Here is a 27,828-nt window from a genome sequence, read left to right as displayed (position 1 = left end):
TCGGGGCTGAAATCCTGCCCAAGTGTGGAGTCACACATCATAGGTGTGTGTGTGTGTGTGTGTGTGTGTTGTGTGTGTGTGTGTGTGTCACATACACAGACGTAACTGTGTCTGTGATTGATCACAATCATCTCCAAATTGTAATCTCACATGTTGAGGCGCCTCCAGAAACGCTTTCACTTCTGCCGCCACACACACACACACACACACACACACACACACACACACACACACACACACACACACACACACACACACACACACACACACACACACACACACACACACACACACAATGTCGCACAACTTCTATCCCCTCCCCCCTCATGTCCTGACGGCTGCACCCCACGACACAGCAGCCCTGGGTAGGCGACCCGGCCAGGCTGACATGTGGCGCGCCAATGAGTGCACTTTTCTAGTTTTGATATTTGGACCAGCTTATTTATGGTTGGTTGACAATGAACTGTGTGACACACTGTTGATTCTAGTCGCAGCTCAAGAACGATTCTCTATCAGTGTAGAATCAACATTTATTGCTTTTGCAAAGTTCTACACAATACAAAACAAAACACAAACTACCGTCAAAAATGAAACACAGGCCAACTGGTTTGGTTGGTAGCGAACGTACACAAAACTATACTAACACAAATGAAACACAGGCCTACTCCAACTGGTTTGGTTGGTAGTGGAAATACACAAACCCATACTAACACAAATGAAACACAGGCCTACTCCAACTGGTTTGGTTGGTAGCGAACGTACACAAACCCATACTAACACAAATTAAACACAGGCCTACTCCAACTGGTTTGGTTAGTAGCGAACGTACACAAAACTATACTAACACAAATGAAACACAGGCCTACTCCAACTGGTTTGGTTGGTAGCGAACGTACACAAAACTATACTAACACAAATGAAACACAGGCCTACTCCAACTGGTTTGGTTGGTAGCGAACGTACACAAACCTATACTAACACAAATGAAACACAGGCCTACTCCAACTGGTTTGGTTAGTAGCGAACGTACACAAACCTATACTAACACAAATTAAACACAGGCCTACTCCAACTGGTTTGGTTAGTAGCGAACGTACACAAACCTATACTAACACAAATGAAACACAGGCCTACTCCAACTGGTTTGGTTAGTAGCGAACGTACACAAACCTATACTAACACAAATTAAACACAGGCCTACTCCAACTGGTTTGGTTGGTAGCGAACGTACACAAACCCATACTAACACAAATGAAACACAGGCCTACTCCAACTGGTTTGGTTGGTAGTGGAAATACACAAAACTATACTAACAAAAATGAAACATAGGCCTTTCTAAGTAGTTTTGTTGCTAGTGAACTTACACAAAACTGCATTAACAAAAATGCAGCTTAGGCCTATCCAAGTGTTTGTGTTGGTAGTGAATTTAACAAGTCAAAAGTAAAAGTGTCAGTCCACCAGATACTTGGAGTTCCAGGGACCGGAGGTTCAGGTGCTGAAGCAGTCCACCAGGTACTTGGGGTTCCAGGGACCGGAGGTTCAGGTGCTGAAGCAGTCCACCAGGTACTTGGGGTTCCAGGGACCGGAGGTTCAGGTGCTGAAGCAGTCCACCAGGTACTTGGGGTTCCAGGGACCGGCATTGTTGCTCACGAAGTGGCTCTTGATCAGACCCTTGGCTTTCTGGTACTGCACGGCTGTCGTCTGCAATGAAGGAATCAAGGCAACACAGTCATGCAGTGAGATGGGGCAGCGGTTAATCCAACTAACCGATTTAATCAATTCTATTCTATTTCTTTTTTTTTGCTTGTTTTTCTTTTATTTAAAACAAAATCTCTACGTCTCTATTCTGAATAAATCTATGGGCATTTGTTGTGTTTTTTTTGAGTGGTGTAAACCACTCCTACAACTGGCTTTGTTAGTCTGTCTGTGCTAAAAAAATGAGCATGGTTGCTATGTGTGATTTCATTACGTCAGACATGATTTCATTACGTCAGACAGGCTATATAAGACCTTACACCACTCAGTTCACACGGGTGTGATTTTTTATCCTATATTTACCCAGGGTAGTAGCTGAGCACAAGTGCTCATTTTCAGCAACGCCCTGCACATAGAGACGCACAGACAGACACACACATTAAAACCTGGGAGCTGACCAGTACAACCACAGTCTGATACTGTTGGCCACTAAGCAGCTCCACTGGAGCAGTTGGGGGTTCAGTGCCTTGCTCAAGGGCACTTCAGCGGTGTTGGGTGAGTGATGACAATCACTTCCCGACCCCAGATTTTTCCAGCCCGTCCGGGGAATCAAACCGGCAAACTTTCGGCAAACAAGGGCACTCCTCTAACCCTTAGGCCACCGCTGCCCCTAAATGTTAATCTCAGCACAACGACCTGGCCAAAATGTTTTCTACGTTGTGAAGCGAAGGAGGACCACTGCGGAAATAGTAGGGACCTTCCAGTGCAGGGAACAATGCAAACACAATGAGTGTTGGGGAGATTGCTTCATCACATGATATTAATTTAACACCTTTATAATAGGAAGGCCAGTCTAAATAAAAGGCCACAAAAAACGGCAAGCCACAGTTGTTACTGTTGACACATCCTTGTGTAAAAGATTCTTAACCAATTTTGGCCTGACGTCGAAATCTAAAAAAATGTCTTCAAAATCCTGACAGTTTTCTGAAAAACCTATGTTTCTATGGCAGTGGTTCTCAAACTATTTCATGTCAAGGAGCCCCAGAATGATGTATTTCTCCGCCGATCCCCACCTGAAAATATGTTGTTCCAGGGACCCTCCCAGGAGCAAAGATTTGAGTTAAAAATGTTCACTCTGAAAGAATATATATTCCAAATTTGCACATTTTCACGACTTTTCAAAAATAGCAGACCTACAAGCTCGTAGTGCGCCACTCGGTGGCGCGCTATGAGCTTGTAGATCTGCTATTTTTCAATAGCTAAAGTATAACATAACATAACACCAAAAGGGGTTCCCGCCCAAAATGGGTTAAGTGCAACAGGTAAGCCTCTTAACGAATGGCTAGAGCAGACGGACCTCTGCCAACTGTAGCCATGGTGATGTTTATTTATTGTAGGTAACATTTCGATAGCAGCCGGATCCGCCGCCAGGAAATCGTGTATTGATTGATCACAGTCACTGATGATCGCTAGTGAAATGATCTTAACTCATACAGGGCGGGAACCCCTTTAGGTGTTTTAAAACATTATGTTATACTTTAGCTATTGAAAAATAGCAGATTCACAAGCTCATAGCGCGGCAAAATCGTGAAAATGTGGTACACATCTTTGAATATATATTCTTTCAGAGTGAACGTTTTTAACTCAAATCTTTGCTTCTGGGGGGGTCACTGGAACAACATATATCGCGGCCTAATACAGCTAATTCTGGGGGTCCTTTGACATGAAAATGTTTGAGAACGACTGACGTAGAAACATAGGGTTTTTCAGAAAACTGTCAGGATTTAGAAGCCTTTTTATTTTAAACGGCCTCAGGTCTAAATGGGTTAAGAGATAAAGATGATTGCCCAGCCACGGTGCCCACAGGACGTCCGTCCGCTGTTTGCCAATTGTCACGTATGTGTACGAGTCAATATTTGAGAGGAATATTGTCGGAAGAGTTGGTTAGAGGCATCTGTCGATGTCAACCCCAGGTCACTTCCACTCTTTATCACTGCTTTAATAGCCTGGCCAGCCTTGACCGCAATATGAAAGTTGTGTGCATAACATAAAAAGAACATTTTTTAAAACGGTGTGCAGCAACAGACCACAGAGCTGCCATGTGCCTGCACCAACGTGTAGACATTAATGACATTCATTAATTAATGACATTTGGCTTTCCTCAGTTAAAACAAGCACAGAAACTCACAATCTTTTACATACTGTACCGTACCTCTTTGTAAAATTGTGTGTCATCATCTACAATAATTTGAGCCTACACTCGCGTGACTTAAGTTATAATGCCATCATATGAAACGGGTATACAGCCAGCAGAATATTTTTTTTAAATAACCATTGTTCTTCTTTAAAGCCAAATTCCAATACCCAAAATCTCGGCCACTCGCTCACTCCCACTCGATCACTCGGGGTCATTCCAGCTTGACCCGGAAATGGTTAACGTTCCGATTGTTAAAGTGCTCCATCGAGGAGGAGAGTGGAGTCGAGTGGAGGAGCCGAGTGGGCTCTCCGAGACCGCATAGAGCGAGTGTACATCAGGTGCAGGCTCGGTGGGGTATGTTGTCTCCTCGCTGCGGATTTCCGCATCACGTGTACATGTTTTTTTCCTTCTCTAGTGACATAAGTCCGCCTCCTCCACATGTGGCACAGAAAACACTGCTTGAAACCCGATACTATGCACCCCCCCCCCCATCCACTAGATGCCGGCTGCTGCGGCTGATGAGACGCTGTCGCTGACCCAACACACACATGCACGCACACACATTAAACTAAAAAGCATTGCTGTTTGTTGAGACACATTTTCGCTGAATTAATAGAGCAGAGCTTCAGAATGATACAGTAGCCTATGTATAGCCTATGTGAAAGTGAAAGGACCACAACAAGCCACTGGCTTTGTTGTGTGATATAAGCATAATAAAAGTAGGCTATATTGTGCGCACCTCAAAAGCTATAGTTAATTTCTCTCTGTGCATGCCTGAATGCACAGACTGCTATGAATGACGGTGACAAATATGTATTTATATGTGGACTGAACTGAATATGTAAGTCAGAGAGACTACCTATAATAATTCCTGTTATAGTGTCCGTTATTTGCAAAGACTGTCGGAGGAGGGACTGTCCGAGGAGGGGGGGGGGGGGTTATTTATACGAGCAAAAAGGAACGCGGGCTGCGGGCATTCACAATCATATAATATAAAAGTGTGCGCATCCTGGCGCTTATTCACTATTTCAGGAATAAATAGCCTTGTTGCACATGTTACCAATACATATACACATTGGCCTCGGTTACATGCACAAAAATGAATTGTCTATTCTGTAGACTGTATGGCTCTGGGTTCAGAGTTCCAGTGATCCAGCTGTGTGACACTGTATTGTTCCACCACTTTTGCTTTGGCAATGTAAACGTATGTTTTCCCATGCCAATAAAGCCCTTTGAATTGAATTGAATTGATTCACGTCATAAGTGATCGCGGAATGTGCCGTCGCTTTGAAATGACAGCGGAGTACATTCCGATTCTAGAGGCAAATCCACTCCACCACTCTGTCCTCGCATTGAATCCTCTCCTCCTCCACTCCTCCTCGCTGGGGGCGGAGCCGAGGAGCGAGTGGAGGACGCGAGGGGAGTGAGCGAGTGTGAAAGTTGCGGTATTGGAATTTGGCTCATGGGTACATATTATTAACCTGACTCCACCAGATGGGGCAGCAGAGAGTACACTGGGTTCCCCCCTCCTGCTCCCCTGCCGTTTGTGGCCGGAGCATCAAGTCTGCCTGAGAGTTCCCAGATGGGAGCAGGAGGGGGGAACCCAGTGTACTCTCTGCTGCCCCATCTGGCGGAGTCAGGTTAACATATTATGTGCACACATTGTGAACGCAGCCAATACTAGCAGTAATTACTTTGAGTATACAGAATTATGTTTGATCTTCAGTTAAGACAAACCTTGGCATTGTGATAAGTAGGAAGCTCCGGGCCGGCAGACGACAGCAGGTAGCTGTAACCCAGGGCCGGGTGGTCCAGCTCGGTGACTTTGCAGAAGTAGCTGTACATGGCTCTCTTGCAGAGTCTGCTGGAGAGGCCAGGCCCGCTCACGTACGGGGAGCTGAGGATGGAGAAGGAGGAGTTTAGAAACAAACATTTTGAGCTATTCTAAAGCAGCCGATGTTCCAAGTTCACAAGCCGTCAATAAACACAATCGATCAAATAATTTGTAAGAAGAAAAACAAAACAAAAAGTCTTGTATCCTGCCTTTTTTTTCTTCTTTCTAATTATTTGATTGGCCCAAAACATTGTGTTTATTGTCATGATTTGTCACAACTCCAGTTGGCTTTGTCCGCAGCGTAAACGTCTTTAACCCATTTTGGGCGGGAACCCCTTTTGGTGTTTTAACTAAGCATTATGTTATATTTTAGCTACTGAAGAATAGCAGATCTACAAGCTCATAGCGCGGCAATCCGTGCCTCAAATCTTTGAATATATAGTATTACAGTGAACATTTTAACTCAAATCTTTGCTTCTGGGGAGGTCCCTGGAACAACATATTTTCAGATGGGGGGTGGAGGCCAATTACATATAGTTTTTGGGGTCCTTGACATGAAATATTGAGCACCACTGATACAGAAACATAAGGTTTTTCAGAAAACTGTCAGGACATTTTGTTAATTTTGACATTTTGTTACATCAATAAATACTGCAACGCTCTATATAATGGATTACAATTTACAATTTAGGCATTTAGCAGACACTCTTAATCCAGAGCGATTTACATTAAGCAAGAACAAAAAGCATGGGAATACATCACATATGTAAAATGCATTTATCGCGAAACATGCGTAAGCTAAGAACGTGACTAGAACATATCTATATAATGACACTATACATATAAACTATAACTAGAACATATCTATATAATGACACTATACATATAAACTATACATATATGCTATACTATGCTGTACATATATACTATGAAGTGCTATGACTACATACAATGCACTTATTGTGCTGTCTACATGACATGCTATAAGTCTGTTTCAAATGCTATATAAGTCTAAGAAGTGCTGTCTAAGGGGGTAGGGTAAGTGCTATGGGCCATGATGGAGTCTGAAAAGGTGGGTTTTCAGACTACGGCGGAAGATCGGGAGTGATGCTGCAGTTCTGATTGCAACGGCAATGGATCTTACCAGTCTGCGATCTTGCCCTTCCTGCTGTCCACCACTTCAACGTCCTGGTCTCCCAGACACCAGTTGATGCTGAGCTTGTCCGGGCAGGAGGCCGGGAGGGCGGGGTTGATCTGGTCCACGCACAGGAAGTGGTAACTCTGCTTCCTGTAGGGCGCGTCCAGCAGGCGCTCCCAGTCGTCCCCCAGACGCTTGTTGATGATGTTGGACATGTCCTCGGCCGAGTGGCCGTCGTGACCTGGAAAAGAGAATTCTGTGATTTTAACCACTTTATGCCTGACGTCGAAATAAATAAAAAAAGTCTTCTGAAAGAATATATATTCAAAGATTTGTGCCACATTTTCACGATTTTTCAGAAATAGCAGACCTACAAGCTCGTAGTGCGCCACTCGGTGGCGCACTATGAGCTTGTAGATCTGCTATTTTTCAATAGCTAAAGTATAACATAATGCTTAGTTAAAACACCAAAAGGGGTTCCCGCCCAGAATGGGTTAACCACTTTACTGTAAATATTGTGCTATATTTTGGATATAATAACAATGGCAGATGTAAGCTCATAGCGCTTCTCTTTTTGAGACATATTGCATTACATTTGTTTAAATCTTTGAATATATATATCTTTATAGTCATATCATTTTTCGGCGTATGCTGTCTATGGGGACGCAGTTTTTAGAATCGTAATATCTCGGATCCTTCTTTTCGGGTCAAAAGAAGCTTGATTCGTGGCTCATTTCTCTAAACGATATGATATGAACCTCGCTTACAAAAAAGTATGTTTTGGGTGGTTTAAATCATTGGTTCCCAACCTTTTTATACTGAAGTACCACCTCAGAAAAGTACCACCATAATAACTGATGTTAAAATACAGGATCCTTGTAGACCTGCCCCTTTTTGTTCCATTCCTAAGCCAATACAATGCTTCTGCTCTGACAAAACTCTAGTCTCAAGTCTAATCACTAATCAGCACAACTGATGATATTTCTAATGTGATTAATCCGTTCTCAAATCTTCTATTAACGGCTAGGTGTGCCGTCATGCTCATTTCAGCACGTCTGGAGAGCCTATTTCAACCAGTCAGAATAACTACCTGTAATATACATATTTCATTCCACTTTTGTCTTTTTTGGGGCGACTCCTCTGAGTACCACCAGAGGGGGCTCAAGTACCACCAGTGGTATCTAGTACCAGTGGTTGGGAACCTCTGGATTAATGACAATCGCGGGACATGTTTTACAATAGCAGATTCTTACTTCCTGACTCGCAGTTTCCGGCCAAAATCGGCTTCCAATCTAAAGAATGTCGCCCTGTTAAAATACACAGAAGGCGCTCTGAAGTGTTGAGATGGACATTGAGATGGACAGACGTGTTTCGTCTCGCTCCTGCGCCAAGTCACAGAATGTTGACAAAAAAGCGCATTTTCTCGCTCATTTTCTTTTCATACTCCTGTGGATTATGGATTTCTACTCCAATTCACCCTGGTTCTACCATCACGTGGATATGAGGAGAATTGATTACGAGAACAACACCAGCGTAAACAACGAAGAACACAGCACGTTCTATCTCCTCGGCAACAACAACAATGGATCGACCGGTAAACATCTCGGACACGGAGCGGCTGGAATCCACGCACTGTTAACCTGCAATCCGACCAAAAGAAACAAACCCCTACTTGGCAAGATCGACAGACGCCTGTTCTGTTGTATATTCTTGTTAATGGCAGGAGACATCCAACCCAATCCTGGTCCTGTAATCACTAGACTTCAGGCGAAGAAACAAACTTGCCTGATGATCACGGACGCAAGGACAACAAAGGAGACGGTCGCGGCCACACAGCCAACTCAAGATACGGGCACGGAGCCGCCTTGGGGATCCATCGCAAGGACAACGCATGAGACGGTCACGGCCACACAGCCAACTCAAGACACGGGCACGGAGCCGCCTTGGGGATCCATCGCAAGGACAACGCATGAGACGGTCACGGCCACACAGCCAACTCAAGGTACGGGCACGGAGCCGTCTTGGGGACCCAACGCAGATCTTACATCGGCGGCAGTCGAGGCAAAAGACACGGACAACACCACCATCTACAGGCGTGAAGAGTCTCCACATCCAACCAAGGGGGACAACGAGGCTGGAGACAGACACCGTGATACTTTACCTGCTATTTCTGCTGTTTCTCCGGTCGACACCATGGCTCAATCGGCCCCACCAGAGCCCTCGGGACCCCATCCCCCACTCCCGCCACCCCACGACGACCCCCACGCACCCCCCACCCTCCCCCCACGGCAACCCGCGGCTTCTACAGACAACAATGGCCCTCCGCTCCCCTATTTCGCCATGGAGGAGATAAGCACCATAGTCAGAGCCAACGGACTTCATATCTTTCACCTGAATGTCAACAGCCTTGGACCCAAAATGGCTGAAATCAGGCATATGTTTCAATGCGGTAAGGCGAACATCATTAGCTTCTCTGAAACCAAACTTGATGAGTCAACTAAAGACCCAGAAGTTGAAATAGAGAACTATTCTTTGATCAGAAACGACAGAAACAGGCATGGTGGTGGCGTGTGTATGTATATTCACAAAGACACTGAATATGTTACTCGTACTGACTTACAGCATGATGAAATTGAAACTGTGTGGGTTGAATTAATTTTCAAAAAAGCTAAATCAGTATTAGTGGGCACCGTCTACAGACCGCCTGACCAACATGGGTTCTATGATATACTTGAGGGGTGCTTAGCTGAGGAGGAAGGTGTAGAGAAAATCCTGATTGGCGACTACAATACAGACATGCAACGAAAGGAAGCACCTGTGTTTAAGTCATTCAGTAAGTTCTGTGATCTACATAGTGTCAGTCAGCTAATTACCCAACCCACTAGAGTGTGTGATTCTACTCAAACTGTCATTGATCTCATTCTGTCCTCGGACAAATCCAGAATCTCCAAGAAAGGGGTTATTGTATGTGGGCTTAGTGATCATTTTATGATATTCTGTACCCGCAAAATACAAAAACTTAAGACCGGCTGCCACAAAACAGTCATATCAAGGGACCTCAAAACCTACTCTAGTGAGGTCTTTAACCAAGTATTGGAGAGTCTGGATTGGTCCGATGAGCTTGAATGCACACATGTCGAAGAAGCTTGGCTTGGCTTCAAAACCAAATTTACATCAGTACTGAACAACATGGCTCCTTTGAGAACCACCAGGGGCAAAACCCGCTCGGAACCATGGATGAATTCGGACATACTGGCTGCAATGAAAGCCAGAGACAAAAAATGCTCTGAGGTTCTAAAATGCAAGTCAAAGCTAGCCAAGCGCTTCGACAGTGTTCGCCAAGCTCGTTTGAACAACCTAAATACACAACGAATCAAACTACGAAACAGTGTAACTGCCATGACCAAATCAGCTAAAAGTAACTTCATTAATGATAAAGCTGAGGAAAACAAAAACAATCCTCATGAGCTCTGGAAGCTACTAAACAATACACTAAGCTATGGTCAGAAACTAAAAACCAGATTTTCGAACATAAACATCAAATCTGACAACACTCTCATCACTGACAACCTTGATGTGGCCAACTACTTGAATATCTTCTTTACAAACATATCAACAACTCTGGTTAACAAACTGCCCTCCCACTCTGGGCTCTTTGGTGTAGAGCACATTACAACCTTCTACAAAAACCTAGGTGTTTGTAAAGACGATTTTAAACTAGTTATGGTAACAACTGATGAGGTAATTAAGAAACTGAGTGCCCTCCAACCCCACAAGGCCACAGGCCATGACAACATTCCCTCCAAATTTCTCAGAGACTCAGCCATCTCTATAGCTCCAATCATCACCCACATAGTAAACCTCTCCATCAAACAGGGACAGGTCCCCCAAGATTTCAAACTGGCCAAAGTAACCCCCTTGCACAAGAAAGGGAGTAAATTAGACCCCGGCAACTACCGCCCTATTTCTATTCTTAGTTCCATCTCGAAAGTGATGGAAAAAATAGTCTATGAACAGGTTGAAAAGTATCTTGCCACTAATAAATTATTGTACGAGTTCCAATCTGGCTTCAGAACATCCCACTCCACTGACACATGCCTCCTCTATTTGAGCGACCACATCAAACAAGAGGTGGACGCTGGCAAATACTGCGGCATGGTCATGCTGGACCTCCAAAAGGCTTTTGACACCGTGAACCACTCCATACTGGTTAACAAGCTAAAAGCAATTGGTTTCGATAGCACATCAGTGAGCTGGATGCAATCCTACCTGGAGGGGAGAGAACAGATGGTGGAAGTGAACGGAACACTGTCCCCCCCCCTCCCAGTGAGCTGTGGCGTTCCACAAGGAAGCATACTAGGGCCTCTACTGTTCCTAATATATGTAAACGACATGACTTCAGCCTGTGACTGCAACTTGTTCCTGTTCGCAGATGACTCAGCACTGCTGGTCTCGGACAGGGACAAACTGCAGGTTGAAAATGCCCTCAGCTCTGAACTCGGTAGAATCTGCACCTGGCTCGCTGATAACAAACTATCTTTACACCTGGGAAAAACTGAATCCATTCTCTTTGGCTCTATTAGTAATCTCAGCAAGGCAAATGGCTTCTCGGTTAGAGTGGGTGACAATGTTATCACACGTAAAGATGAAATTACCTACCTAGGTTCCATCCTGGAGGCTAATCTTTCCGGTGATAAAATGGCCACCAACGTAATCAAAAAAGTCAACCATAGAACAAGATTCCTCTACAGGATCTCCTCACTGGTCAACAAAAACACCTTGAAGACCTTAACAGGAGCCCTTGTACAGGGTTTCTTTGACTATGCATGCACCTCCTGGTACCACAGCACCTCAAAGGCCCTTAAAACCAGGCTCCAGACTTCCCAAAACAAACTGGTCAGGCTCCTACTTGATCTAGCCCCCCGAACCCACCTCACCCCTGCCCACTTCGACAGGCTGGAATGGCTTAGGGTCGACGACAGAGTACAGCATCTTGCAATGGGTCTGGTCCACAAGATTCGATACACCACCAAGATACCCATGTACCTGTCTAGATACTTCCTTAATGTTAACGAAGTCCACACCCACAACACCAGAGGGAGTGCAACGAACCATGTACAACCCAGATTCGGCACAAACAAGGGTCTAAATTCTTTTCGCTCCTATGCCACCAAAATGTGGAACGCCCTACCAACTGTCATTAAGACATGCAAATCCCTTGACTCTTTCAAAACCGCTCTCAAAGGGCACCTACGGACGGCTGCAATTCGAAACTGGCCCCTGTAAAATCGGAATCCCTCAAACACGAACGCAAGGACAACACAAGAGACGGTCGCGGCCACACAGCCAACTCAAGGTATGGCCACTGAGCCAACTTGGGGACCCAACGCAAGGACAACACAAGAGACGGTCACGGCCACACAGCCAACTCAAGGTACGGCCACGGAGCCGACTTGGGGACCCAACACAGCTCCCCCAAGGAAAACAAACAAATTAACGGAGCTGAACGTGAATCCCCCCCACCGCCCACCCCTTTTTTTCCCCCTCACTGTATATATTTCTTTTCCCTTTTTACCTCCTTTTTGATGAATTCTTTTTTGATGAATTCCTGTTCTGTCTATAGAAGTGTCTATTTGTACGTCTCTAAATGTTTTGATGATTTGAACATGGTGGACCCTGTTGGAAACAAGTGTAATGCTTAATTGGGTCGTCCACTCACAGTTAACAGCCTTTGTATTGAGTTTGTGCTTGAAATGTACTGTAATTCTGCAAACTGTTAATAAATTCTTCAATCAATCAATCAAAAGTAACCAGTGTTGTTTTCGTCGACTGAAACTAAGACGAAAAATGTTCGTCGACTACCTTTTTTCACTGACGAAAACTACATGGAAACTAAATGAAAACTAAGCTATGATGACTAAAACTAAGACTAAATATATTGACAATTTCGTCAACAAATAAAAACTAGACTAAAATGTTAGGAAGGGACTAGTGGACAAGAGATCCAGTATAAGTCATTTTACACTTGGTTGCATGCTGAAAATAGCAGATCTACAAGCTGCTATTTAAATCAGGCCTAAAGTGGGTTAAATACATGGACGGCGCTCTGAGCCAGTTCAACAACAGGTTGCAGTTTCCCTTACCTAGCACCAGGCTGGTGACGTAGAGCGGCTGGATGAAGTGACTCAGCAGTGCCCCCTGCAGCCCGGTGACGGCCCAGCGGCACAGCTTGTCGCTGGCGGTCATGCAGCAGACCCGGGCGCCCCACACGCTGGGCTCCAGGTGCTCTGCAGGGACCAGCAGGTCCTGGGTGTGGTAGTACAGCTTCATGGACTTGTTGACGGAGCACCTGCACCACATACAGTACACAACGACGTGAGCCCTATTGTCAGCGTCTCTCAAAACGTAGGGTCTGAGGAGTGTTCCTTTGTACACTCTCAAGGTTAACCCATTTTGGGCGGGAACCCCTGTTGGTGTTTTAAGCATCATGTTATGCTTTAGCTATTGAAAAATAGCAGATCTACAAGCTCATAGCACGGCACCGAGTGCCGCGCTACGAGCTTGTAGGTCTGCTATTTTTGAAAAATCGTGAAAACGTGGCACAAATCTTTGAATATATATTTTCAGAGCGAACGTTTTGAACTCAAATCTTTGCTTCTGGGGCATATTTTCAGATGGGGGTCGGCGGCCAATTACATATATTTTTGGGGGTCCTTGACATAGAAATGTTTGAGAACGACTGACATAGAAACAGGATTTGTAGAATCGTCCTCAGGTCTAAATGGGTTAATAATAATACCTAATCACGACACTCCCCCAGAGGGGAAACAAAATGGCACAGAATGGGGGTCCGTGGCCTAATGCATATCAAACCGGGGGATCGTTGAAATTCAGAGTGTACAAATGGAACCAAATGGAGCCATAAAGGGTCCATTTGGTTCCATGTGTACTCTCTCTAGAGTTACAGACCTGTCACCGTCCCCGATGCGGGTTCGTTTGGACTGGCTGCTAGTCCCATGTGAGGAATGTCAGCCAAACAACATAATGTAGAACAGTGGTTCCCCCAGGGGTACCTGAGGAAGTTCCAGGGGGTCCCCAGCTAAATGATAGTTAGGAACCATCTGGACCCTTATGGGTCTGTAACTCTGAGTGTACGCTCTCAGAGTTAAATTAACATTGATTTGACAGTATAAATTGGGGGTCCCAGAGATATAAATGCCATTAAATGGGTGTCTGTAGTTTAATATGCATGTCAAACTGGGGGTCCTTGAAATTTAAATGGTTGAGTCACTGCTAGAGCCGTAATAATCTTCTCCTTTGGGGGTCCCTGGTGTATATTTTATAATGGGGGTCCGCGGGGCTAATTAGTGTCAATTTGGGGGTCCCTGACATGAAAAGGTTTGGGAACCACTGCTGTAGAAGGAGCTGTACAGTACATAGTATATTGTCAAAGCAACACTGTATGATAAAAATCACACCCGTGTGAACTGAGTGGTGTAAGGTCTTAGCCTGTCTGACGTAATGAAATCATGTCTGACGTAATGAAATCACACCCGGGTGAACAGGGTGAACATAGCAACCATGCTCATTTTTTCTGCACTAACAAAGCCAGTTGTAGGAAATCACACCCGGGTGAACAGGGTGAACATAGCAACCATGCTCATTTTTTCTGCACTAACAAAGCCAGTTGTAGGAGTGGTTTACACCACTCAAAAAAAGAAACGTGCATATACTTGAAGTAGAAGTTCTTTGCGGCTCCGTCCGGCGTCTGGTTGGAGTAGAGGTGCAGACGGGTCTTGGGTTTCAGCGTCAGGCGGTGGGCTTCGGCGCTGCTCTCCAAGATGCACGACGAGGCCTTCTTGGACTTTGGGTCAGAACCGTAGAACAGCAGGAGCTGCTTGTACAAGAACCTGGAAAAACAAGTCGACAACAAAGTCGCGATTAAAATATCTTTTAGTTTTTGTCGTTCTGTCAACCGAACTAGCGTTGACAAAAGAGTTTAGTTTAGTTTAGTTTTTTATTTGTACATTAAAAGAAAAACAAAGGAAATTACAAATGGAATGAAATACATTTGTATGAAAATAAAAATAAAAAAAATCAGAAAAGAAAATGTGCCGGAAGGACCAAAAAAACCCAGAAGGGCTTATCGAGTGGCCTTCCTTAAAGCTGCCAAGGGAGCTTAAGCTAGTTATAATAAAATTAAAACATTAATGAAAATACACAATGATGATATTAATAATATTAATAATATTAACAATAATATCAATAATAATAATAATAAATGAAGAGTTTGCTGCTTGCTCCGTTGGTTAGCATAATATGCTTAAGCAAGGATTTCCACGTTACCATATTATAGGTAGCATGAGGCAAAATAAGGATATATATATATATATATCGTTTCTTAGAATTTATATTATATATTTTTGGAGCAGCTCTTATTTTGTTACCTCTGCAGAGCCCGTTTGGCGATGATAATGGCGTGGCCGTCGTGCACCATGGACCCGTTGAAGGAGAGCAGGTCGCTGGAGCTGGACTGGCCAGCTCCCACCGCCACCACCTCGTAATGCTCCCGGGGACAACCTGTGGAGTCCAGCACTTCTGTGGAGGAAAGAAATGACGTTGTTGTTGTTTGTAGTGATGGGAGATTCATCGGCAAACACATCGGTATCGGCCGATTTGAGTTGTTTTTAGATTAATCGGCATCGGTTTGATTAATCAATCAGGTCGATTAATGAATCGGTCCGATTAATCGGTCTGTCTTTACAGATAAACAAGCCCAAAGTAACAGCTTGAACAGATCTACAAGGTATTTAAGTTAAATCTGACTTGCCTAAGCCTGCAGTGCAGATACCCTGTTACATGTATTTTTCAGAATGGACAAAATTATTATAATTTTTCAATACAGAATGAGATCATATCGACATCGGTAATATCGGTCATAACAGCAATTAATTATATCGGATATCGATATCGGCCAAACTGTCTCATCGGCACATCTGTTTGTTGAGCCGCTGTCTTGTAAATTCATAAGATTTCCTTTCACAACATCTATGCATGGCATAACACCCCCCCGAACGCCCGGGTGTATTTTGGACCATTAAATCAGAGCGCCCAGCGATTTGCAGCAACGGAGCACATTTCAAGATGCACCAGGCGCCATCTTGGATGTAGCTGAAGTAGCTAGAAGTAGCCAAAACACCCCCCAAGGAGATCGAGGTATGATTACGTCTAACGCGACAAGCGACGGGACCGCGATGGCCCGTCAAAAACATAATCTATGATTAGAATTGGACGGATTGATTTAGATCAAGAGTTATTCACGTTTTAAGATTTTCGGTCTCATCCACTAAAATGGGGGGGGAACATTTTGAATGTTGCCCAACAGGCACTCCCAGCCTGTGGAGCGATGCGATCGGTTTTGATATCAATAAAGTTCCGTCCTTTTATTAATCTCCGTCCTGAGCGTCGAGCGTTACTATTTGATAGGACGGAGAGCTCCGCTTATGTCGCTCAGGGTGTTAAATAGCAGATTAAAACCCATTCTGGGCGGGAACCCCTTTTTGGTGTTTTAAGCATTATGTTATACTTTAGCTATTGAAAAATAGCAGATCTTACAAGCTCATAGCACGGCACCGAGTGCCGCGCTACGAGCTTGTAGGTCTGCTATTTTTTTTAAATCGTGAAAATGTGGCGCAAATCTTTGAATACATATTCTTTCAGAGTGAACGTTTTTAACTCAAATCTTTGCTTCTGGGGGGGGTCCCTGGAACAACATATTTTCAGTTGCGGTTGGCGGCCAATTACTATATCATTGTTGGTGTCCTTGATATGAAATATTGAGCACCACTGATACAGAAACATAGGTATTTCAGAAAACTGTCAGGATTTAGAAGACTTTTTTTTTTTTTTTTACGTCAGGCCTAAATGGGTTAAAAACATAACTAAAAGGGGTGTAGAACATAAACAGCTGTGCACGGTGCCAGACCGTTATGACAGGGGTTCTCAACCCGTGGGTCGCGACCCCTCGGGGGGTCGCCAAATTATTTTTGGGGGTCCCCAAATTATTTTCAAAAAAAAAAAAAAAAAAAAAGATTTTTTTTTAAATTTTATTTTCACGATTTTTCAAAAATAGCAGACCTACAAGCTCGTAGCGCGCCACTCGGTGGCGCGCTATGAGCTTGTAGATCTGCTATTTTTCAATAGCTAAATTATAACAATGCTTATTACATGGCTTGGTTGAATGCTTGATTCTGATTGGTCAATCGCTTAATTCAGCGGTGAGTTATCTCATGATAATGACCGCTCCGCTGTATAATGACCGCTGCCTAATCAAACCCTCTGAGCACCACCAGCTGCGCGGCTGCGCCCGCTTGATTTACTGCCGTTTCCAACATAACAGCCATGTAAACACACACACTACTGACACACAATGTAATTTACAGCTAAACATTGCTCTTAAAAATGTTTTTGAAAACATTTGAGCGAGAAATAGACGAAGCAGCTGGACCCGAAAATGGATTCTATTTGATCAACTCACTTCCTTGTTTTCCGACAGTGCTTCAGCCCTGCAGCTGGGCAGACGCAGCCAGCGCGAAGTTATGGAATACTTTTTTTGTTGTGTTTTGGATCAATGGATTAATTTATGTTAGTTAGCCATGTAATAAGCGGGATAATATCTGGCTAGGTGGTCATTGTCGGGATATAATTCACCTTCAGGGAGTGTAACCACCTCGGCTTCGCCTCGGTGGTTAAACTCCCTGTCGGTGAATTATCTCCCGACAATGACCACCTAGCCAGATATTATCCCTTACTTAAAACACCAAAAGAGGTTCCCGCCCAAAATGGTTTAAGGTTATTGTAGCAGTCAATTTATATTGGGGGTCGGGAGGGGGCGGGGCGGGGGTCCCGAGACATTGCCAAAGCATTTCCGGGGGTCCCCGGCCAAAAACGTTGAGAACCCCTGCGTTATGAATCTCACAGGCACAAACCTCTCAGAAAAAGGAACACCAATTTACCTCCAACATGACACTCCATCAGAAACAACAGTTCAGAAATACAATTTTCGAAAAAACAGATCGAATCAAAAATCAGATGAAATGAGTTGACGTTGTTGTCATCTCTAGAGAAGGATGTGATTGGCAAAAAACTGGCGTGCATGCGTGCACAATCGCACCACGATATACCATTTTAAAAGTATAGCTGTGTTTTACTATCATATATCTGCTGTACGAAGGCCTCACCCGTCTCCAAGACAAACGCCGCCATTGAGCTCTTGTAGCAGTTCAGTTCGGGGCACATCTTCAACAGGCTGTCAAACTTCTCACCGCTCAACGCTGCCATGTGGTACTTGTGCCTGTTGGTCTGCCATACTGAGGATACAGGAGAAAATGAGGAACATGCAACTGTGGACGGTGATAACGTGCGCTTCTTACAGACACAAGCAACAGCTATAGACCTACACACACAAAGCCCTTCATTGTGAGTGCTTAGCACCGCTCATAAAACGTCTATCAAGCCTGTATCTGAAGGTAAGGTAAGTTTACTAGATAGTTACCACAATCTATTTATGTATCTATAAATGCACGAAATCTGTGCGTGCACGCGTGTGTGGGTGGTAGGGCATTAAGCAACTAGTCGACTAGTTTACTAGTAAATCCACTAGTCGACCTTGCTGGTACTAGTTGACTGTTGATAAGAAGAAAAAAAAAAGTTTATTTTTGTTATTTTTTTTTCCCCCGATTTTGTAGGCCTCAAGATCAGGTAGATTATAGTTATAGTCACCAATGTACAGTTTTTAAATGTACACATATTTATTTCCCCCCAAAAAAGAAAATAAATATTTATTTTTCTTTTTCTTTACATAATAGGTGGTTAAAGTAGTTTACTAGTCGACTAGTAAACTTAGCAACTAGTCAACTAGTAAAAATCACACCCGTGTGAACTGAGTGGTGTAAGGTCTTATATAGACTGATCAGCTGTGGTCTGACGTAATGTCTGACGTAATGAAATCACACCCGTGTGAACTGGGTGACCATAGCAACCATGCTCATTTTTTGGTACGGACAGACACGTAAACGGACAGACACGTAAACTAACAAAGCCAGTTGTAGGAGTGGTTTACACCACTCAAAAAAAATGACTAGAAGTGAATGCCCTAGTGGGTGGGTGTGTGCGCGTGCGTACATGCACCTTTTCTTCCCTCAGAAGAGTCCATCCCTCCTTCCTCAATATGACAGACCTTTAATAAAACCTTACCCGGAGTCTTGGCGCTGTCCAAGTCGCCAGATTCTTTCTGGAAGTACTGGTCCAGTAAGCTCCTTCGATCAGGTGGTGTCAGCGTAGGGATGCTCTCAGTGGCAGAGTCCGAGTCGTCAGACTGCAAAGCAGAAAACGGAACCCAGCTTGAACTAAATCTAATCCAACAATTTCATTTTAAATTCAAAGCCGTAACCACCAGAACCCGTGCGTCCCTTTCCTCCTGGACTAACAACAACAGGCAAACATTGTCGAAGAGTGTAGAGCAGGGGTTCCACACAGTGCTGCCTTGATCCCGCCTCTAGCTGCCGCTGATTGGCCAGGCCATTTTGTGGCCGGGCATCAAGTCTGCCTGAGAGTTCCCAGATGGGAGCAGGAGGGGGGAACCCAGTGTACTCTCTGCTGCCCCATCTGGCGGAGTCAGGTTAGCGTGCACCCCTTGTATTGTGCGAACGCCTTCTAGGGGGTGCGTGAGATGAAAAAGGGTAATGGCAGTTTTATGAGTATACGGCAGCTGCATGTCTCTCAGTGCAGTGACATTATGTGATTATTTGCCATAATCATATTAAAAAATAATTCGGCCAAATACAACGAGACTGGGGTGAGACTGGGGTGAGACTGGCGCTGGGGGGGGACCTTAGCTAGGTCAGGAGGTAACAGGGGGTGCACGGCCAATAAAGTTTGGGGACCGCTGGTGTAGAGGGAACAAAGGAGGGGGCCAAGGGCAGACCCCTGGGGGACACCAGTCAATTAAGTATATACTAGAGTTTAATGGCTAAAGACGCAGTGCAATGACTCAACGTTACTCATGCATAAAATGTGTGATGATGTCAGCCTTGCCTGTGTTGTTTTTTTCGTTTGTACAGTGAACGTTTCTCGCCACAGTGTATCATCCGTTTCCATCTGCTTCTGTTCTCCGCATCCGATGTCAGATGCGGAGATCATCTGCAGATGGAAACTCTATGGCTCTATGGTCTGGTGACCCAATGGGAATTAGAGTTCTCAATCTCTGCCCGAACCCGGCCCGGCCCGACATTTTCGGGTAGGGCCGGGCCGAAAATGCACGATAATTAGTCGGGCCGAGCCTCGGGCTCTGTGATTTTCTGTGATTTTTTTTTTTTTTTTTTTATGTAATTTTATTATAACAATAATAACAATTCTGTTGTTTGTGTAATGTATTTATTTAATATGAAGAGGGCTGAGCTGGTGAATGTTGGCGATTAACTTTTACAGTTTAGGCTATTATATGTGACTGAAGGAGGAGGAGGCGATGATCAGCAGCAGGCAGCAGCGCACCAAAGTGACAGAATAGAACGGTGGTTGTTGAATTTGCTACCGCTGGCTGGCCTCTGGTTTGCCAACCAAATGAGCTGCTTACTGCTCAGCATCAACTATATAACTTAAGTCAACTTGCCATATGCTTAAATGTTTTATAAGACCATCGATTTATCCGCAATAGCTCGTTTTGGAAACGTCGGGGCTTAACGAGACACTGCTGTCTCGTTGAACCCAGCTGGGTGAATAAGCTAAATTAGGCTACCTAATCAACGGTAAATGCTCCATATAACTATGAAAGCGCCTGCACGTAATATAGTTACATGATGACCAAGCAATGTTACAGTCACACTGTAGTAGGGATGTTGAAAAAAGTTGAAAATCGACTCGATTTTCGACTCATGCCTTCCGCGACTCAAAAACGTATGAGTCGAAAAATCGTTTTTATTTTATTTTTTATTTTTTTGTAATTATTATTATAAAACGTTATAAACTTTACTGTTTCAAATGTTTTCCAAATGGGAGAGGTACGTGTTTGTCTGTGTGACACTGCTGTGCTGCGCCTGTCACATGCATAATGCCCTGGCTGCAGTTAGAGCGCCATCGTCCAAGGGTGTGGGGTGAAGGGGAAGGGTATCTTAGCAACACTGAATGCTCTGTCCCATTGGTCGTGTGCTCGTATCATGAGCCAATGGCTGCAGCTCTGAGCCCCCAGACCCCAGGCTCGCATCTCATTTCTCACGCTCAAAGACAGGTCCGCTCTGTTCTGAGCTGTGAGCGCTCTTCTCTTCTCGTGAAGAAAGCAGGACAGCGTTGTCAAATAAATCCCGCCGTCATTCATACTGTATTTATTCCCCGACCCGACATTAAAATACGGAACAACGTGCGTCCCGTATCAGTTCATTACGGGACTTGTGACAGGCTGCTGCAGACACTTGAAAGTTGGGACTAGCTGATAGCATAGCAGCCGATAGCGCCGCTGCTCCTTCAGTGTCGTTGTTTACAAAATAAAGTTTATTTTTTATTATTGGGCTTTGATCATTGATGCAAATTCTAAACATATGGATGCAGCTGCAGAAGTTGTGTTGCTTAAAGGAATGCATAGTTGCGTTCTCCTCAACTGCTGCGGAGCAACAACAAAAATAAAAAAATAAAAAAGAATGGGAAATAAATAGGAAAAAAAAGTCGATCGACTCGTCGATTTGCGGCCTCGATTTATCGATTGGCCAAATGTGAGTCGTTTGGCATCCCTACACTGTAGGCTACAGCTATTTGGTTTACAAATCGTATCGCAGCGCGCCTACAGCTATTTAATTTCCCCATCGTAGCGCAGCGCGCCTCGTTGTGTGCCCACTGCCCAAAATAAAAGATCTGCAAGCTGTCGACAGACTCGACACGCCATCGAGCGGCATGTTGATGGTTTGTATGTCTGTTCTTTTGGTTAGGCAACGCACATTACGCGGCGTGGTATGTGGGTTTGAGAGGCAATGATTAATGTAAACTATACAGTAACTAGTAGATTATAGCCAAGTTGACAATTGTCATAATATTGCCAGTAGCCTATTGGACATAATTAACTGCGTCACTTCAGAGGATCGCTGCTACTTTGATTCAGAAGATGTTTACTCACCCCTGGAAATTGCTGGAAACCATTAGAATGTTGAAAATGGAACATTAACGTGAGTTACATAAATCCTTTATTTCGGCGACTAGACTATTAGTACGTTCTCTGACACGGTCGTCTCAATAATCCACGGCGCCGCGGCCATATAGTGGCATTTTTCTTTTTCCTTTTTTTCTGTTTTTTTTCACTCGGGCTTTTTCGGGTTTTCGGGCCTGACATTATGGTAATTGTTAGGGTCGGGCCGGGCCTCGGGCCGACCCAGTTAGGGTAGGGTAGGGCCGGGCCTTACTTTTCAGGCCCGATGAGAACTCTAATGGGAATTAGTCGAAAGACGAAGAAGAAGAAGAAGAAGAAAGAAGATTCCACGGTGCAAGTTTCTCTGTCAAACAGGTTAACCCATTTCGAAATTTAAAAAATGTCTTCAAAATCCTGACAGTTTTCTGAAAAACCTTATGTTTCTGTATCAGTGGTGCTCAATATTTCATGTCAAGAACCCCATAAATGATATGTAATATGCCTCCGCCCCCCATCTGAAAATATGTTCTTCCAGGGACCCCACAGAAGCAAAGATATGAGTTAAAATGTTTACTCTGTAAGTCTGTAATAATATATATTCAAAGATTTGAGGCACATTTTCACAAATTTTCAAAAATAGCAGACCTACAAGTTCATAGCGCGGCACTCGGTGCCGCGCTATGAGCTTGTAGATCTGCTATTTTTCAATAGTTAAAACACCAAAAGGGGTTCCCGCCCAAAATGGGTTAAAAGTAACAGACTGGACTCCTGACTGTACAAGTACTGTACAAGGACCATTATCATGTCATACTGACTTAATATCGAATCATGTCTCTCAAAAACAATAATCTTTCTGTGTGGAGTTTGCATGTTCTCCCCGTGTCCCCTAGGGTACGTACCCTCACAAAAAACATGCAGCAATCCTGGTCTCTAAACTGCCTCCCCCTGGCCAGCCGGGGCGCCTGATGGAGGGGAAAGGAACTGGTTGGAATAACGTGTTCCTTCCACGCGCTACGTCCAACCAGGGAAACTCCCCCCTGTCAGGTGTCAAGGAGCAACTTGGACGACTCAGGCATGAAGGAAGCATGAGTTCAAGTTGCTCTCCCCATGTCCCCCATATATGGGGACTAGGTTGGCAGAGGGTGTGTAGAGCCCAGGATCACATTAGATAATTGACACAGGGGTGAAAAATGGGTTACAAAATCGTGGGATAAAAATTATTTAAAAAATAAATAAATAAAACAATAATCATGACGTGTCCAATGAATGCACCTCAACGTCCAGAATATAGAGAGAACGTGGAACTAATAAATGGGGTAAATGACAGTAATACCCAAATTGATCATTATTTTAGGAAGACGTATCTCCGACTTTAAGTTTGCTCTTCAAGAAGAGTTGCCCTGGTCTGTCAAAGAGAATTCACATCCATAATTTATGGATCGTGCTAAATTGTTATCTTATTGTATTACCAGATCGTCGTCACTCAGGAAGCTGTCCACAAGGCTTGCCATGGGTTTGGGGAAGGCGAGCTCTGTGCGCGGTCTGCTGTAGTCTGTTGAGGAGAGGGACAATCCTCCCACAGGTCTGCTGTAGTCTGCTGAGAGGGACAATCCTCCCACAGGTCTGCTGTAGTCTGCTGAGAGGGACAATCCTCCCACAGGTCTGCTGTAGTCTGCTGAGAGGGACAATCCTCCCACAGGTCTGCTGTAGTCTGAGGAGAGGGACAATCCTCCCACAGGTCTGCTGTAGTCTGCTGAGAGGGACAATCCTCCCACAGGATCTGGACGGCTGGAGGAACGGGTGCAGTACTTAGTTTAGACAGTACTTGGTTTAGACTAGTCATTGGTTAGACCAGTCATTAGTCCTACAACTACAACCTATCTCAAACCCTCACCCTAACCCTAACCTCCCACGGGGCAGCACACCTAAACCTAACCCTAACCCATGTCTAACCAATGACTAGTCTAAACTAAGTATGCACCCCGGAGGAACACAGACAAAGATGGATTAAGTTACCAAGATGTAAAGGAGGAAAACGATAATGCACATCCCAGTTTTTGTAAACGGTGCTGGAGCCAAAAAGTGATCGAATGAAGATAAAAGTGGAATGTCCGCACACGATATAATTCTGCTCCCCGACCTCTTTATTTCAACCTATATAAAACAACGTTTCGCCCCTCCGGTGTTTTATATAGGTTGAAATAAAGAGGCCGGGGAACAGAATTATATCGTGTGCGTGTGCTATTTTTGAAAAATCGAAGAACGACTGACATAGAAACATAGCTTTTTCAGAAAACTGTCAGGATTTAGAAGACATTTATAGAATCTGATCTCAGGTCAAAATGGGTTGAAAGCTACTCCTTTTCCTCATGTAGTTTACCTCAGGCCTGTGGCACAAGCCTCTCCTCCTGACACGTCAGCATGGACCAGGAACCCGGAAGGAAGCAGGGCCGAGTTGGGCTTGCGGTCCGACACGGACTGAAAACAGGCAGCACCTCTTCTGGGACGAGGCGTGGGCTCCTTGTGGTCTGCCATATCTGGATCTCTATTCTCGTATACTCTCACTTGTCAAACTCCTTGTACCTGTAGGAGAGAGAACCTAATGTAGCTGTTACGGAATCATAATAATCACCAACATGATATAGACTCTAGACTGAAGAAAAGATTGCCATATTTCCTCTTTATCAGAGCAAAAGGGATGCACCGAAAGGGAAATTCTTGGCTGAAACCGAATGTCGAATATAGGAAACAGTTGGCCGAAAACCGAATATCCGAATATGATTAATATTATATATCTTTTTTCCTACCATTGCTGTCATGGCCGTACCTTAAAGCTACCTGATTTATGGCAAAAGAAATGGTTACGGTAAAACTTAACTTAAATAATAATCACTATTATGGGTCCATAAAACATTTATTCAGCTCTTTTGAATGCATTAATTGCATACACTATTCGGTGATATATTTTCTGCCTATTCGGGCCGAAACCGAATAGGCCGAAAATGCCTTTTTAGCCATTTTCTGCCGAATATTTTCTGCGGATGAATATTCGGTGCACCACTAGATCAAACACGGAGGAATTTTCAATTTAACGTGGGCCTATATGAAATTCTCCTTCTACAGCACTGCCAACCCAAGTGTGGAATATGCCCTGACCCCTTTCCTAAAAAAAAGCAGATTACTGGCATTCTATTTCTTTAAAACGGGCCCAAAAATCAGGAGCAGACCAAAGGGAGGAAAATGATCACTTCTCCCTTCTTAGACAGGCAATCAACCCCCCCTCTTTACACCCCCCTTCTTCCCTTTCTGTACAAATAGTGGTTTATATTTTGTGTAGCTCTGGTCCATAGCTCTAATGCGTTGCATTTAGAGCTATGTTACTCTCAACTTCCGCCGCTCGCATGAATGCAGACCAGCCTCTCCTCTTTAGTGTAAATAAAAAGAAAGTTTTTGCTACTCACCAAAACAAAGGCGGGTTGTGTCATTAGAAAGCCTACTTACTTTCCTTAGTGGACGCAACCCCCCCACCACACGTATAAACTGTACTTTTTGGCCAGAAAGCGATTTTTTTTCACCGGAGGAAAAATATTCTCTATGAGGCAATTCTCTGGGCAATATCGGTAGAAGGAGTAACTAAAAGTGTTTTTTTTTCCGGTGGAAACAAAATCCCCTTTTGGCCAAAAAGTACAGTTTATACGTGTGGTGGGCGGCTCAGAGTGCGTCCACTAAGGAAAGTAGGCTTTCTAATGACACAACCCGCCTTTGTTTTGGTGAGTAGCAAAAACGTTCTTTGTATTTACGCTAAAGAGAGGCTGGTCTGCATTCTTGCGAGCGGTGGAAGTTGAGAGTAACATAGCTCTAAATGCAACGCATTAGAGCTATGGACCAGAGCTATATTTTGTGATGATATTACATTTTGTTATTTTTCATGTCATGTTTATTGAATACATAGGACCCAAATGGAAACAAGACCACAAACACTTTTTTATAATGCCACCCTGTCAGACCAAGAGTTTGACTGTACCTTGTACCTGTACAGCTCTGTCTAATAATATATTCAATCATTCAATCAATCAATCAAGTTAACATTTATTTCTCAAGTCGTGAAAGGTAACATGCATATTATTGGGTCTCTCAGTGTTAACTCAATATCATGTGGTGGTGGTCTGTGATCAGGGGACATTATTATGGTCAACATGTCTTACATATTCCTGATATTCTATTGAAGGTGAAGACTGGTTGACACTGGTTCTTGTCTCAGGCCTTTTCACTTGCCTGTAATGGCCCAAACCACACCACACCAATGCAACTCCTTGCAACTGCCATTGGGTTGCAAGTATAGTTGCATGGCGACCCTCTGGTGTGATTTTAGGGCTTTAGTTTCTTAGCACTTGCAGTATACAGAGATTGAAGTCTGCAGTGAGTGCACGCCATTGATGCTTCAGTTTATGCTCACCGAAAATAGCAGCCCCGCACTGTATGTGGCCCCAGTCGGGGTGCATAGGCCTACTTAGTTTAGACTAGTCATTAGTTAATAGTTAGACATGGGTTAAGGCTAGGTTTAGGTGTGCTGCCCCGTGGGAGGTTAGGGTTAGGGTGAGGGTTTGAGATAGGTTGTAGTTGTAGGACTAATGACTGGTCTAACCTAGCCCAAACATTTAGACTCTCGTAGAGGTTTTTTTCGATTCTACGAGAGTCTAAATGTTTGGGCTAGGTCTAACCAATGACTAGTCTAAACCAAATACTGTCTAAACTAAGTACTGCACCCCCCTCAGTCCCGATACGACAGCTCCGAGATACAGAATGCGTACAAAAAGCGTAGGGACTGAGGGCGCATTCATATTGTGGGGCTACAAAAATATACAACAAGCATACATTGTAGATTGGCTGTTTTCTGCAGAGAATTTATTTGCACTTGTTTTACCGTTTTTAATTTCAACATAATGTAAGAAAGTTCAAGAAGCGACCGATATGCTGCTAAACAAACTGACGCTAAAGTGAAGCACAGCTGTATATAATCTGGAGCGTAATTAAAGTCACATGAGCTAGCAGGCCTGCAGGTGTCCGTCTGGGGACTGCATGTCTGTCTTTAGCCTTTTTGTCCGTTTAGAATCGACGTTTAAAATTGGAAACGGATATAACTAATCATTTAGATCACGTCCCACGAGTTAATAATGTATTGTGCATCTTTTTACATTGAGATAATATTAATAATGTCTTTGAGAGGCTGCTGGGGCCCCTAAAGGCCACCTCCCTCCTCCATATCGTGGTGTTATTTACAATCTCATTTTGCGGACAAAAAATAGTTACTGAATCGTTTCTACCAACATTTAGCTGTAATTAAACCGATTTGCTGTGGATTTAATTCAACTGCAGAAGTTAATGTACAGTTTATGAACCTCTAGTTTACTTTAAAACACTGGTTTGTTAATTACCTGCCGCTGGGAACTCCTTTCCTTTGAGGACGCCGAGCTGTCGTTCAATCAACTCACAGTGGGAGCAGCTGTGGTGGGCGTGGCGGGAGATCACTGATCAGTCGCTCTAATTGGTCTATTTGGTTGGTGTGACGACCAAACTGTCCAATCACAGGGCTACCGTTCCCTCCGGTCTATGGGATGTTTGACTCCCAATTTATTGGCAGGTATGTCAATGGTATGTCATGAAATCTCTGTTGACCAAGTTACGAATGATCACATCACTTGCTCAGCTATATCAGCTTCAAACCAATGTAATTAGAGCTCAAACCTCTTCCCAAACAACAGTTTGAAGTGGCTGCAGTGCTCAATTTTGTATTA

General features: G+C 44.1%; 2 protein-coding genes across 3 annotated transcripts in view; one reads left to right on the top strand and one right to left on the bottom strand.

Annotated features, from left to right (window-relative positions):
• Positions 1-24,001, top strand: part of tbl2 (transducin beta like 2) — a 545,946-nt gene extending 521,945 nt beyond the window's left edge. The window contains exon 8 of one of the 2 annotated variants that reach the window (XR_013790620.1): positions 23,811-24,001. The gene's annotated coding sequence lies outside the window, so the exon portion shown is untranslated. The remainder of the gene's footprint in view (positions 1-23,810) is intronic. The other variant, XR_013790621.1, reaches the window with a different exon arrangement.
• Positions 506-27,583, bottom strand: adad2 (adenosine deaminase domain containing 2). Its single transcript, XM_079507867.1, has 11 exons — positions 27,469-27,583; positions 24,414-24,616; positions 23,503-23,821; positions 19,120-19,240; positions 18,105-18,233; positions 15,312-15,462; positions 14,598-14,774; positions 13,008-13,213; positions 6,871-7,105; positions 5,630-5,789; positions 506-1,701 (listed from the first exon to the last, which is right to left on the bottom strand). The coding sequence occupies exons 2-11, from the start codon at positions 24,566-24,568 to the stop codon at positions 1,591-1,593; spliced, it is 1,764 nt and encodes a 587-aa protein (XP_079363993.1). The 5' UTR covers positions 24,569-24,616; positions 27,469-27,583; the 3' UTR covers positions 506-1,590.
• Between the last annotated feature and the right edge of the window lie 245 nt (positions 27,584-27,828).

This window comes from Electrona antarctica (assembly GCF_951216825.1).
Source record: "Electrona antarctica genome assembly, chromosome: 8".
Classification (NCBI taxonomy): domain Eukaryota; kingdom Metazoa; phylum Chordata; class Actinopteri; order Myctophiformes; family Myctophidae; genus Electrona; species Electrona antarctica.
This window is presented reverse-complemented; position numbering and strand designations above follow the sequence as displayed.